The sequence below is a fragment of the Amblyomma maculatum genome, chromosome 2 (assembly GCF_055883805.1).
Source record: "Amblyomma maculatum isolate TAMU_Amacu chromosome 2, ASM5588380v1, whole genome shotgun sequence".
Taxonomy (NCBI): domain Eukaryota; kingdom Metazoa; phylum Arthropoda; class Arachnida; order Ixodida; family Ixodidae; genus Amblyomma; species Amblyomma maculatum.
The window spans coordinates 222,202,843-222,215,510 of record NC_139345.1 but is presented as its reverse complement, the minus strand read 5'-3'; the positions used below and the strand labels follow the sequence as shown (position 1 = coordinate 222,215,510).

Sequence of the window (12,668 nt, the reverse complement as noted above, 5' to 3'; positions counted from 1 at the left end):
GATTAGTTAAGTAACTAAATTAGGGCTTCCTCTGTTGGAGGCTTCCCAAACCTGGGAAGCCTCCAACAGACTTCGCCAACTTACGACCAATCTCCTTAACATCAACGCTTTGCAAGCTTGCAGACAAAATGCTAGCCAGACGGCTTTCTTGGTGGCTTGAACGGCACGGTTTTATCACCCTGCTCAAATTGGATTTCGTCCATACATAGGTACAGAGGACGGGTTGGCTGTCTTGGCATCAGCAGTTCTATCATCTACCAGCAGCTGCAATCTACGTACCATATTAGCAATGGACGTTGAAAAGGCATATGACAACATCAGTCATGCTGCAATCCTGAATGCCATTGACATTCTTCATCTCCCTCCGAGAGTACGCACGTTTGTCGCATCATTTTTGGACGGAAAAAAATTTGCAATACTCCTCAGTGGTGACACAGTTGGTTTATTCGTTTCACTACGTGTCGTGCCCCAGGGATCAGTATTGTCTTCGACGTTGTTCAATGTTACTTTCATCCCATTGGCGTGGCGCTTACGTGATATCACTGAAATCAAGTTTTTGCAGTACGCAGATGATATCACGGTATGGAGCACTCACCATGATCTTCTCACTCAAGAGGCCGCCCTTCAGTCAGCATTAGACGTCACCTCTGATTACGCATCCTCCATTGGCCTTCAACTTTCTGTGTGTAAAACTTCATACACGTCAGTCGCCAACCGCTGGGGACGCCGTAAACGTACCTCAAATCCAATTCGTCTCTCTCTATTAAGAACCCCAATACAAGAAAGTTCGAGCCTGAAAATTCTGGGCTTAACACTTCACCAATCAGGATCAGCGACTGCTTGGCTTTCTCAGGCAAAAAAGCAAGCACTTCAAACTATGAGTTTAATAAGAAGAATTGCACCTATAACGGGTGGCGCTGGATCGTCTGTTGCATGCCAGTTAGTGAGGGCGGTTCAGCAGCCACATAGTGTTTATCAGGCCCACCTTCAGCATCTTACAAGAGCACAATGGGATCGCTTTGAAGCCGTAAATCGAGAAGCTATGAGGACCATAACATGCCTTCCACGACTCACACCGGTCGTAGCGTTACAGGAGAATGCGCAGCTCAACACTATCGATGAACTGGTGCAGCAGCGCCGTGATGCTCGCAGACTCAAGGCCACTTTGTCACATTCCACGCAAGCACTGAGGGCGTATGCAACGTCACACATTATTCTTCAGCCACCTACGCCAGTTCTCCCTCACTGGAAATTTGTACACTTGCGAGACAACAAGCCAACTGATATACGCAGGGCAACGTCTGCCAACTCGGCATCGTTGCTTCGCCAGAAATTTGAAGAAAAGATACTCACCTGCCTCAAGATTCTATAGTATTGTACGTGGATGGAAGTCTGCAAGGCTGTGAAGCCAAAACAGCAATCTACTGTCCACGGAGACCTAGACTGAATCAGACCACTACGTTCCAGCTTTCGGAACCACTTACATCTTTCTGCGCTGAGCTCGTGGCAGTCCAGGGGGCACTCTGCTCCGTGGCTTCAATAACCATGCTCCCTACAGCCCATGTTGTCATCCGCACTGACGCACTTCAAGCAGTACGTCTGCTCCGACGTGTCAGCCGCTGCCCTAAAATTTGCCAAGACATCCACCAGCTTGTGGCGCGCATTCCACAGTCAGTACGCATTGAGTGGGTCCCACGGGATCTGCTGCCTTCCCAAAGCCAAGCTGATTTAGCGACCCGCCTTGTGAATCAAGACGCATCAATCCCACTGCTCCTCGAAGTGGACGACGCTACACTCCTTTTGTCAAGAAAGGAACACCTCCGGCGCCGCACACGTGCACTTATCCCTCCGTGTCTAATATTCCTTCCCCGCGGTCTCACCCGTGCAGAGGAGGTTGCGCTTAGGAGGATCCGGGTCGGTGTTGCCCTTACACCAGCTGTCACTAGGACGTGGTCATACTTCCAACACTTATATCCCCGCCCAGGGTGCCCGATCTGTAAAAAAAGAAGAAGTTGAGGCCGACATCCAGCACTTGCTGTAGGACTGCCCAGCACTCAAACCAACACGAATTCGGCACCTGAGCATAGCTGGCCTTTCAGCAACGAATCCTGCCTCATATGTCACTTGGACGCAGGGACCTCATCATCGCTCACTTCTGGACTTCATAAAATCAGCCAACCTTTTTTCATTCATTTAATCCGTCATCTCATACCCTACTGATGCCCTGAGGCAATAAATATCGATTAAAAAAATTAGGGCGACGTCAAGGATGTGACGTGACCCATGTGCCGTCACCTATAAGGACCAAGCGGGCACGAGTGCGCTCCAACGCCGCCGGGCAGCACTTCTTGCCTTCCACGAGTGACAAATGCTGCGCCTTTCCTTTCCTGTAAACGAATTTAGAGCTCCGGTGAACTCGACATTGAAGCCAAGGAGAGTTTAGCTGCTGGCAAACGGCGCAGAAGTCTGCAGAAATTAACTTCTTCTGATCCCGAGGTAGTAAATGCTTTTCGCTACGTATATCCAGGCATAGCAGAACTAATACATCTTTCATTTTTTACCATTAGCGACCATCGGTTATCCTGTCTTCGCAGTACTTGCCCTGCCTATGCCGATTCCTTCTTGATTTCCACTAGAATCTCATTAGCTCGAGTTATTTCTTCGACCCACTCTGCATGCTTCCTATGTCGTAATGTTACACCTACCATTTTCCGTTCCATAATTATCTGCATGATCCTGAGATTATGTAAAACCGTTTTCATTACCCTCCGCGTTTAAGCCCTGTTATATGCTTTCTTCCTGAGCGACACGCTGTGCTGGTAGTCATGATCTGCCAAAGGCGCACATGCTTATTCTAGTTATTTCTATTTCGTAGTGTGGGTCTGCGGTTAAAATCTGACCAAAGTAGATATATTCGCCCACCAATTCCAGTGCTTCGCCACCTATTGTAAACATCTGCTCCTTTCTGACGCTGTTGAACATTACCTTAGTCTTCTGCGTATTGGGTCTTAGCCCTGGTGCTTTGAGTTTCGTTTCAATGCAAATAACCATTCTTTCAAAATTCGATCGTCATAAGCCGCAATCAATATCACATGAGCATTTAGATTGCGATTGGGGTTGTGCGGAGACCCAGGAGGCCTGCGTGCCTCGAATTCTTTGCATAATAAAGCTTTTCCTCCTCCTCTGATTTACTCAGCAAGGCATCACCAAATTGCACATTGTTGCGGTGTTCTGCATAAACATTTATTCCTAACTTTTGTTATGCCTATAAATATGCCTCTAAGCAAGCGGCGAATAGTATTGCGAGGTCAGATCTTGCCTAACACATGTCTTTGTTGGAATGCTTTTGTTTTCTTTACGGAGGACCATGTGGATACCATCGGCTATCATTACACACGCTTCGGGTGCATGCTGTTGCAGGACATATACAATGTCGTTCATTACATCGGCGATGTTCTCGTAGCGACCACTTCCTGGGATGAACATATTCGGACTTTTGTTTTTCTTTATTTTATATTCGGATTTTACACAGGCTGTTACAGGATACGCGAGGCTGGCCTCAAATTGCAGAAGAGTGAGATCGGTGCCACTAACATCTGTTTTCTTGGAGAACGGACAATCCAGCCGTTGGAAATGGTGGTAGAAAAGTTCGTCAACGTAATGTAAGTGCGCAACAAAAACGTCACAAAGAAGAGAAGTGGACAACGCCGGCGCAGACGTCGTTGTCCTTCAATCTTTTTTTTTTTTTAAATTCCACAAAACTTGAAATTGGGCTAGATGTTGCATTGCTTGACTAAAGATAAAGCGCACAGTGTGTGTTTCGTGTGTGTGTTTCCTGTGCGCTTTATATTTAGCCATTTAAAAAATTCGAATTTGATTATGCGCATGTGCTTACACCAAGTGTGTGTATATATGTGCTCTTCCATTCTTCCAATAATTCAGTTGTCAGTTCTGCGCCATCGTTGTCTACTTCTCCACTTATATCCGTCCAACTGTCCGTCATGGTTCACCAACTCGCCCAATCAGCCGTTTTTCTACAGTTCGTCAACGCCGCTTCCGAAGACCAAGAAGCAAGAGTGTTCATTCTTAGGGCTCACCGGATACCAACGTCATTTCATCCCAGGCTATGCCGACAATGTCCAACCGCTAGTGGAAATGACACGCAAAAATGAGCCCAACCTTGTCTCCTGGACACCACAGAACCAGGCCGCTTTTGACCAAATCAAGGAGGCACTAGCTTCTAGACCCGTGTTAAGAGCTCCAGATCCTAGTAAGCAGTTTGTGCTCTGCACATATTCTTCCGAGTTTAGCATAGGCGCTGTTCTCCTACAGGAACATAATGGCTTTCTCCACCGGATATCATAAGCGAGCCTAAAATTGTTAAATCGCGAATCCCGCTATTTAATGATCGAACGCGGGTGTTTGGCGATCGAACTTGTCTCCTGCGCTTGTGATGTGCAAGACGGCAGTTTTTTATAAAAAAAAAATTGTGTGAAGGGGGCATATGTGAGGTGTTGTGTGGTTCAACGGTGAATTTGTTGGTGCGTCGACGGCGGAGCGATGCACGTGCCGGACCGGCGTTGCGCGAGGCACGTACCAGTGTCGAGGACATGACAAAGCGCGTGCCATGTACGAGGAGCGGAGAGATGACGTGTCAGGAAACCGAAGCATCAAGAAGGAGAGGAACACAAAGGAGGGGCATTCAAAGGTAGAGGCTAGCACAGGACGGATGTCTGGTCCGTGCTGATAAGAGGACTCTCTTGGATCACTACTGCAAAGCTGGCCTGCAGCGTGACTGGGCGCCATCTACGGATCTGGTCTCGGAAATCGGTTGCGCTACAGCTGCCAACTTCCTGGGTCTCCCGACGGGTCCACGGGCGTCTCCTTTTGGTCCTCTATGCTTGTGCTTCTACGCTTCTGCGGCCACCTGGCTCTTGGTAGAGAACTCGTGAACACTGCACGGCCGACGAGACAGAGCTCACGCCTTCTTGGTGAACGCTTTCATTTTACTTGTGTTGTGCTCGTTTTGTGTGTGTTTTGCATTAAGGGTAACTTTTGCGTCTGGGTTTGAGATTATAAAAAGGCTTCGTTTTGTGTTGTTTCATCTGGTTGGGATCTCGTTCGAACCTGCTCGCGATAGCTATCCCCCTTTGCATTTGAAGACCCGTTCAATAAAATTCGCGACAATGTGATGGGCGGATCAAGGTGATAAAAATGACCACGTCGTCCAGGTACGCAAGGCACGACTTCTCCTTCAGAAAAGCTAAAACGGTGTCCACCATGCGTTGTAACGTGGCCAGAGCGAATCAAAGCCCAAATGGGAGCACCTTAAGTTTGTACAGACCATCGGATGTCATGACGTCACGACTCACGAACGCCGTTTCTAGCTTTCTTGCTCGTGCACCTATATCCGCCAATATCCGTTTTTGAAATCTAAGGAAGAGACGAACCTGGCGTCGTGGAGTTGGTCAAGTACATCATCAATCCTGGGGAGTGGGAATACGTCCTATTTATAAACGTTATTCAGGTTCTTGTGATCAACACTGAACCGCAAGGCTTTGTCTTTTTCACGAGGACCACAGGTGACGCCCACGGGCTTTTTCACAGCTGTGTATCGTATTTCGTCGACTTGCATTCTAATAGCCTCAAGTTCTTGAGGCGGAACATGGTATGGACTCTGGTAAGCCGCATCGGTCACGATGCGATGCTTGGCTAAGGTTCGACCTTAGAGCTCGTCGCGAACCAATCTTCAAATACAGAACATCTATTTTCCTGATAGCGCAGTTACTAGTATTTCCGCTAACGTGCCGAGAACGGCAGATTCGGTGCTTTGAGGACTTACCTCTTCTTTTTCTTTTCTTTCGCTCCGGTAGTAATGCCCATGACGGCGCTGGTCCTCATAGTGAGCGGCATCGCCGTCATACTGACGTCACTCACCACCATCTGCTACTGCATGGCTCGCCTGCGGACACAGCTGCAGAGGGTACGCATAGGCTGCATGTATTCGATTCATGCGTGAACTGCGATTTTCTGGTCACTATCTTAGGAAAATAAAACAGCGCACTCCTGCCGCACGGACAAAGGACGAGAATACAACCCAGCGCTGTGTTGTAGTCTCTTCTTTTGTCCGTGTGTCAGGAGTGCGCTGCTTTATTTTCCTAAGATAAACTACCAACTAGCCCGTTCTTCCACTCTTGGACTTCCTAGTCACTAATATGGCCAGAAAATGATATACGAAAGCCATGATACTAAAAGGCATACCGAAGCAACATTTATTTAAACTGCTGAGGATAAAATGTGCTGTACCATCGTGTGTAGAAACTAGCACTGTTTAACACCAGACAGGAGACCGAATGAGGCATATACTGTACAGAAGGACGGCAATGAGCTGTGTTATCGAGGTTTACTGGAGAGGCGAGAACTACGAGTAGGTTTCCTTGCCAATAATATAAAGGGATCCTACAGCATAATGGGAGGCTGGCAGGCGTCTTAATTAAGCTTAATAAGCGCTATAAACTAAAGATTGTACAGACCTACGCTCTTACATGAAGTCACGATGAGCAGGCAGTTGAAAGCTTGTAAGAAAATGCAGAATCGGTAATGCGGGAAGGAAAGACTCAGTATACCGTACCAATGGGCGCCTTTAGTATCATGGTAGGGAAAAGCAGGCAGAGACCAGGCAGTGGGTGGCAATGGCATTGGATCTAGGAAGGGGAGTTACTAGTTGAGGTTGCAGAATGCAATAACTTAAGAATCATGAATACTTTCTTCAGCAAATTGAAGAACCGGAAGCGGACATGGAAACTTCCTAACGGGCAGACTAAATATGAAATTGACTTCATACTGTGTTCTGAAGGTGCAGGGGTGGCGTAGCGGCATCCGCCTCGCATGCAAGAGAACCGGGGCTCAAATCCCGGTGACGCTCAATTCTCCACCGGATTAAAAAATACAAATGAATCCGTGTGTCGATGGAATTGCATAAACAAGGTTTGAGGTTTGGGGTGCGACCTGATGGCGGTGAACATCTCCGGAAACGAACTCCCTCACCAAAATAAGAGTTGGCCACCCTGGTGCAGTAATTGGCCGCAACCTCTGATGATTAGTTCCACAAAAATCCGGCCCTCAGTCATCAGCGGCTGCGGAACAACTGACCACGGCGGCGGTCAGACCTGCGACGCAGCAGGGGGTGCTAAGAATTCCTGGCTCCGCTGGGCAGGCTGCCATTGGAAACTACCCTGGCGACATTTAACGCTAGATCCCTAGGTATAACTAGGGTTCTAGCTTCACTAGCTTCACTACCTAGCTTCACTAGCTTCACTATAATGAAGCTAGTTTAGCAGTGCTATTAGAGCAGCTAGAGGGTATGTAATGGGATGGCATAGGGCTTAGTGAGGTTAGGAGGCCGAATGAGGCATATACTGTACTGAAGGATGGGCACGTACTGTGTTATCGAGGTTTACCGGAGAGGCGACAACTAGGAGTAGATTTCCTGGTCAATAAGTATATAGAGGGTAATATAAATGAATTCTATAGTATTAATGAGAGGGTGGCAGGCATCGTAATTAATCCTAAAAAGCAGTATAAACTGAAGGTTGTACAGGCCTGTGCACCTACAAGTAGTTATGATGACCAGGCACTTGAAAGCTTCTACGAAGTCTTAAAATTGGCAATGCGAAAAGTAAAGACGCAGTATACTGTACTAATGGGCGACTTCAATGCCAAGGTAGGGAAAAAGCTGTCAGGAGACCAGGCAGTAGGCGACTATGGCATTGGTTCTAGGAATAGCAGGGGGAGTTACTAGTTACTTAAGAATTATGAATACCTTCTTCATCAAACGGAAGAACCGGAGATGGACATGAAAACATGAAAAAATCCTAACGGGGAGATTAAAAAGGAAGTTGACTTCATATTGTGTTCAACCCCCCCATTATGCAAGATGTATAGGTAACCAGGAAAATGCAATACAGTGTCCACAGGATGGTGAGGTCCCGAATCAGCCTAAACCTGAAGAAGGAACGCAACAGATTAGTAGGAAAGAAACCCATCAACGAATTAGCGGTGAGGGGAGGGCAGAAGAGTTCAGGATCTCGCTACAGAATAGATATTCAGCTCTAACCGAGAACGGCGATATTACCCTAGAAGCAATGAACAATAATTTCAGAGATATCCTTACTGAGTACGCTGTAGAAGTACGCGGTAGGATAGTTAGAGAGGATAGCAGTAAGCTCTCTAAGAAGACGAAGGATTTGATTAAGAAACGCCAAAGTATAAAAGTTTACACTCCAAAAGACCAGATAAAATGCGCAAAGATATCAAAGCTAATCAATAAGTTCGAAGTGGCCGATATAAGGAAGGATAACATGGAGAAAATTGAGCATGCTGCAAAGAACGGGGGAAGCCTTAAAGCGGTAAAGAAGAAATTGGGCATAGGCAAAAACCAGATGTGTGCGATAAGGAACAATGTGGGCAACATCATCGCGAATATGGACAAGATCGTCAAAGTAGCCGGGGAGTTCTATACAGATCTCTACAGTAGCCAAAGTAGTAAGGACCGTAATGAGGTTCGCGGTAGTAGTCAGACGTTCCACCAGTGACAAAGGACGAGGTCAAGAAAGCATTAGAAACTATGAAAAAAGGGGAAATCAGCTGGAGAGGATCAGATAACTGCAGATTTATTGTAGGACGGGGGGATATCGTGCTAGAAAAACTGCCCACCCTGTATACGCAGTGTCTGGTGTCATCGACGGTACCGGAACCATGGAAGAATGCAAACATTATCTTCATTAATAAGAAAGGGGACTCTAAGGACCTTAACAATTACAGACAAATCAGCTTACTGTCGGTTACGTATAAGGTATTTACTTAGGTAATCGCTAATCGAATTAGGGCAACCTTAGACTGCAATGAAGCAAAAGATCAAGCAGTTTTTCGGAAACTGTACTCTACTATCGACCATATTCATACCATCAATCAGGTGATAGAAAAATGCTCGGAATATAGTCAGCCCTTATCATAGCATTCAATGATTACGAAAAAGCATTTGACTCAGTAGAAATCTCGGCGATGATGCAGGCATTGCGAAATCAGCGGATAGACGAGCCGCACGTGAAAGTGCTGGAAGATATATGTAGTAGCTGCACAGCTACCATAGTTCTGCTAAAGAAAGTAACAAAATTCCGATAAAGACAGGTGTTAGGCAAGGAGACACAATCTACCCAGTACTATTCACAGCTTGTTTAGAGGAAGTATTAAGAGACTTGGAATGGCAGCAGTTAGGGATAAGAGTAGGGATAAGAGTACCTCAGTAATCTGCGATTTTCTGATGACATTGCCTTGCTAAGCAACTCGGGGGATGAACTGCAAATAGTTATTGATGACCTAGACAGGAAAAGTAGTAAGGTAGGCTTGAAAATCAATATGCATAAGACTAAGGCAATGTTCAACAGCCTCGGCGAGGAACAGTAGTTTACATTAGGTAGTGAAGTACTGGAAGTAGTAGGCGAATATGTCTACTTAGGATAGGTAGTAATCACAGATCCGGACCTTGAAAAGGAAATATCAAGAATAATAAGATTGGGTTGGAGCGCATTTGGCAAGCACTCGCACATTATGACTACAGCTACCGGTTTCGCTCAAGAGGAAATTATACAACAGTTGCATCTTACCTGTACTCACCTAAGGGGGAGAAACGTGGAGGCTAACCAAGAGAGTTCTACTTAAGTTGAGGACAACCCAGAGGGCTATGGAACGAAAAATGGTAGGGTAACATTAAGAGATAGGAAGCGTGCAGAGTGGGTCAGAATAACTCAATTTACTGACATTCTAGTGGAAATGAAGAAGAAGAAATGGGCATGGGCAGGACATGTAGGGCGAAGAGAGAATAACGGATGGTCGCTTAGGGTAGCAAACTGGATTCCAAGGGAAGGAAAGCATAGCAGGGGGCGGCAGAAAGTTAGGTGGGCCGATATGGTAAGAAGATCGCAGGGGTAAAATGGGCGCAGCTAGCACAGAACCGGGTTAATTGGATAAATATGTGAGAGGCCTTCGCCCTGCAGGGGGTATAGTCAGGCTGATGATGATGATGATGATGTGCTCTGACCCCGCCATATGAAGGATGTAGAGATAATTGGGAAAGTGCGATGCCATGACCACGTGACGGTAAGGTCTCGAATTAGTCTAAATCTCAAGAAGGAACGGAACAGACTAGTAGGAAGTCCATTAAAGAATAAGCGGTGAGGTGGAGGGCAGAATAGTTCAGGATCTCGCTGCAGAATTTATATTTAGCTCTAACCGAGGATGACGACATTAGCCTGGAAGCAATGAGGAATGATTTCAGAGAAATCATGACTGAGTGTGCTGTAGAAGCAAGTGGTAGGATAGTTAGAGAAGATACTGGTAAGCTGTGTAAGGAGACGAATAATTTCATTAAGAAACGTCAAAGTATGAAAGCTTTCAACACAACAGATCTGAATGAACTGGCAGAGATATCAAAACTAATAAAAAAATTCTAGAGGGCAGATTGGACCACTAAAGTGCGATGAGGCGAAAGCCATTATAGCGCGGGAGATCATAGCCCTCCACTACGGCACCTTCAATCCTCCCTTCCTCCCTTCCTTCACGGCGTGGTACATGGGTCCGCGCAGAATTGTGACAGATACTGCGTCTTTTATATCCTGTAAATCATTTTCAAACGCCGCGGATGCCTGTTGTACTAACGCCTCCTGGACATTTGAGGCTGCTTCTGTTTGCTTTTTGGTGCGGCGTTTGAGGAAGCGGCCAGTGAAAGGCGCTGCACGGACGTCTGGATCGGATGCCCAGCGGGGTCATCTTCGTATATGCATGAATCGCCAGGTCACGTCATGACCTGTCGTAACGGTACATTGTGCACCCCTTGTCAAACACAACCAGCATTTCATTGAACGCCTCGATGTTCATCGGCGTTCTATAATTCGTTTACAGGAAAGGAAAGGCGCAGTAGCATCTGTCACTCGCAGAATCCCGCTATCATCCTCACGGCAGAAAAGGGGAAGTATGAAGTTTACAAGCGTTGAAGAGCAGGCTAGTTGGTTGCTCACTGGAATAAACAGCACGAAGGACGAGGACAAAGTTGAGAAAGAAACAGACACAGAGCTGACTGTGAACTGATTTTATTTTCAGACGTGATATATGGCTTGATGCGGGACAGAAAAAGCCGATGCGATGCGCATGCCGGAACCAAATTCAATTATCTTGCTTTACGCCCTGCCAAGAACACCAGCTCTTTGTCAGATAAGATGGGGGGAAGGAGTGCTAACACAACGATCCCCAAGCTGCAAAATTCTTTTATCTTCAGTTATCTCCCTTGTGATGCGGTCTTGTAGAATGCAAACACCTTTTTCAATGAATGCAATACTTACAGGAAAAATAAAGGAAAAATTTTGGAGCTTGGGGATCGTTGCGTTAGCACTCCTTCCCCCGTGTTATCTGACAGAGCTGGCGTTCTTGGCAAGGCGTAAAACAAGAAAATTGGCTTTGGTTTCGGTATGCACATCGCATCTGTTTTTTCTGCCAGGCATCAAGCCGTGCATATATACTTGTACACTTCTGAAAATAAAATCAGTTGACAGTCAGCGCTATGTGTGTGTGTCTTTCTCATCTTTGTCCTCGTCCTTTGCGCTGTTTATTCCAAGGAATTATGAAGAGCGTTTCACGCGCAGTTGGCAAAGCGCTGGGCTGGAGATCCAAGGGATTGGTTATCGGTGGAGACAAGGCTTATTAATTTATTTTTAACTCTCACTCTCGAAAGCGTACCTCTGCTGACAAGCTTCTGTCGACAATGATGGGGCATTAGATGCTTTTGCTTTAATAAGCGCGAAGTGGCCGATATAAGGAAATATACCATGGAAAAAATTGAGCAGGCTGTAAAGAACGGGGGAAGCCTTAAACCGTTCAAGAATAAATTAGGCACTCAACCGCAGCTACTCTGGAGCCGTTCGCACTGCCTAGGTAGCCTCCGCTGCCTCTTAACCGGTGCCAACAAATCGCAATAGCTCTCTGCAATTTAACGGCCGCAGTCGTTACGGATGATCCAGGCGAGGCGAGGCATCGTGTACTTTCGGCATTTCAGAGGTTACAAAGGCCGACGCACAGAGTCGGGTGGAGCGAACCACGCTTTCGCTTTTGGTTACTTAGGTTCAGTAGTGCGTTTAGTCCGTAATTTTTTATTGTTTCTTGCTACGGGACGCTTCGGCATTTCAGCACCATAAATGACATATATATATCCGTGCAAATAAGATATAGTATCGCTCATCATCATCATCAGCCAGTGCAGGGCGTAGCCCTCTCCCATTTTTGTGCAGTTAACCCGGTCCTGTGCTAGCTGCATCTACTTGACCACCTCGAGTTTCTTAACCTCCTCCACCAACCTAACTTTTAGCCGCCCCCTGCTACGCTTCGACAAAAGCAGTTGTAGGCGAGTTGGTGTTTACCTTCCCTTGGAATCCGATTGGTTGCTCTTAGTGACCATCGGTTGTCCTTTCTTCGAACTACATGTCTGCCCATAACTATTTCTTCTTAATTTCGACTAGAATATCTGTGACTGCAGTTCCTTCTCTGACGCTTCCTAAACGCTTCCTATCTCTCATCGTTGCACCTAAAGGTTTCCATTTCGTGGCCCTCTGCGTTGTCCT

At 46.5% G+C, this 12,668-nt stretch overlaps 1 protein-coding gene across 1 annotated transcript in view; it reads left to right on the top strand.

The window, feature by feature from the left end:
• Window positions 1–5,875: 5,875 nt before the first annotated feature.
• LOC146201338 (uncharacterized) overlaps window positions 5,876–12,668 on the top strand; it is a 44,093-nt gene continuing 37,300 nt past the window's right edge. The window contains exon 1 of the mRNA XM_084593014.1: window positions 5,876–5,983. Coding sequence (XP_084449140.1) covers window positions 5,876–5,983 — 108 coding nt within the window. The remainder of the gene's footprint in view (window positions 5,984–12,668) is intronic.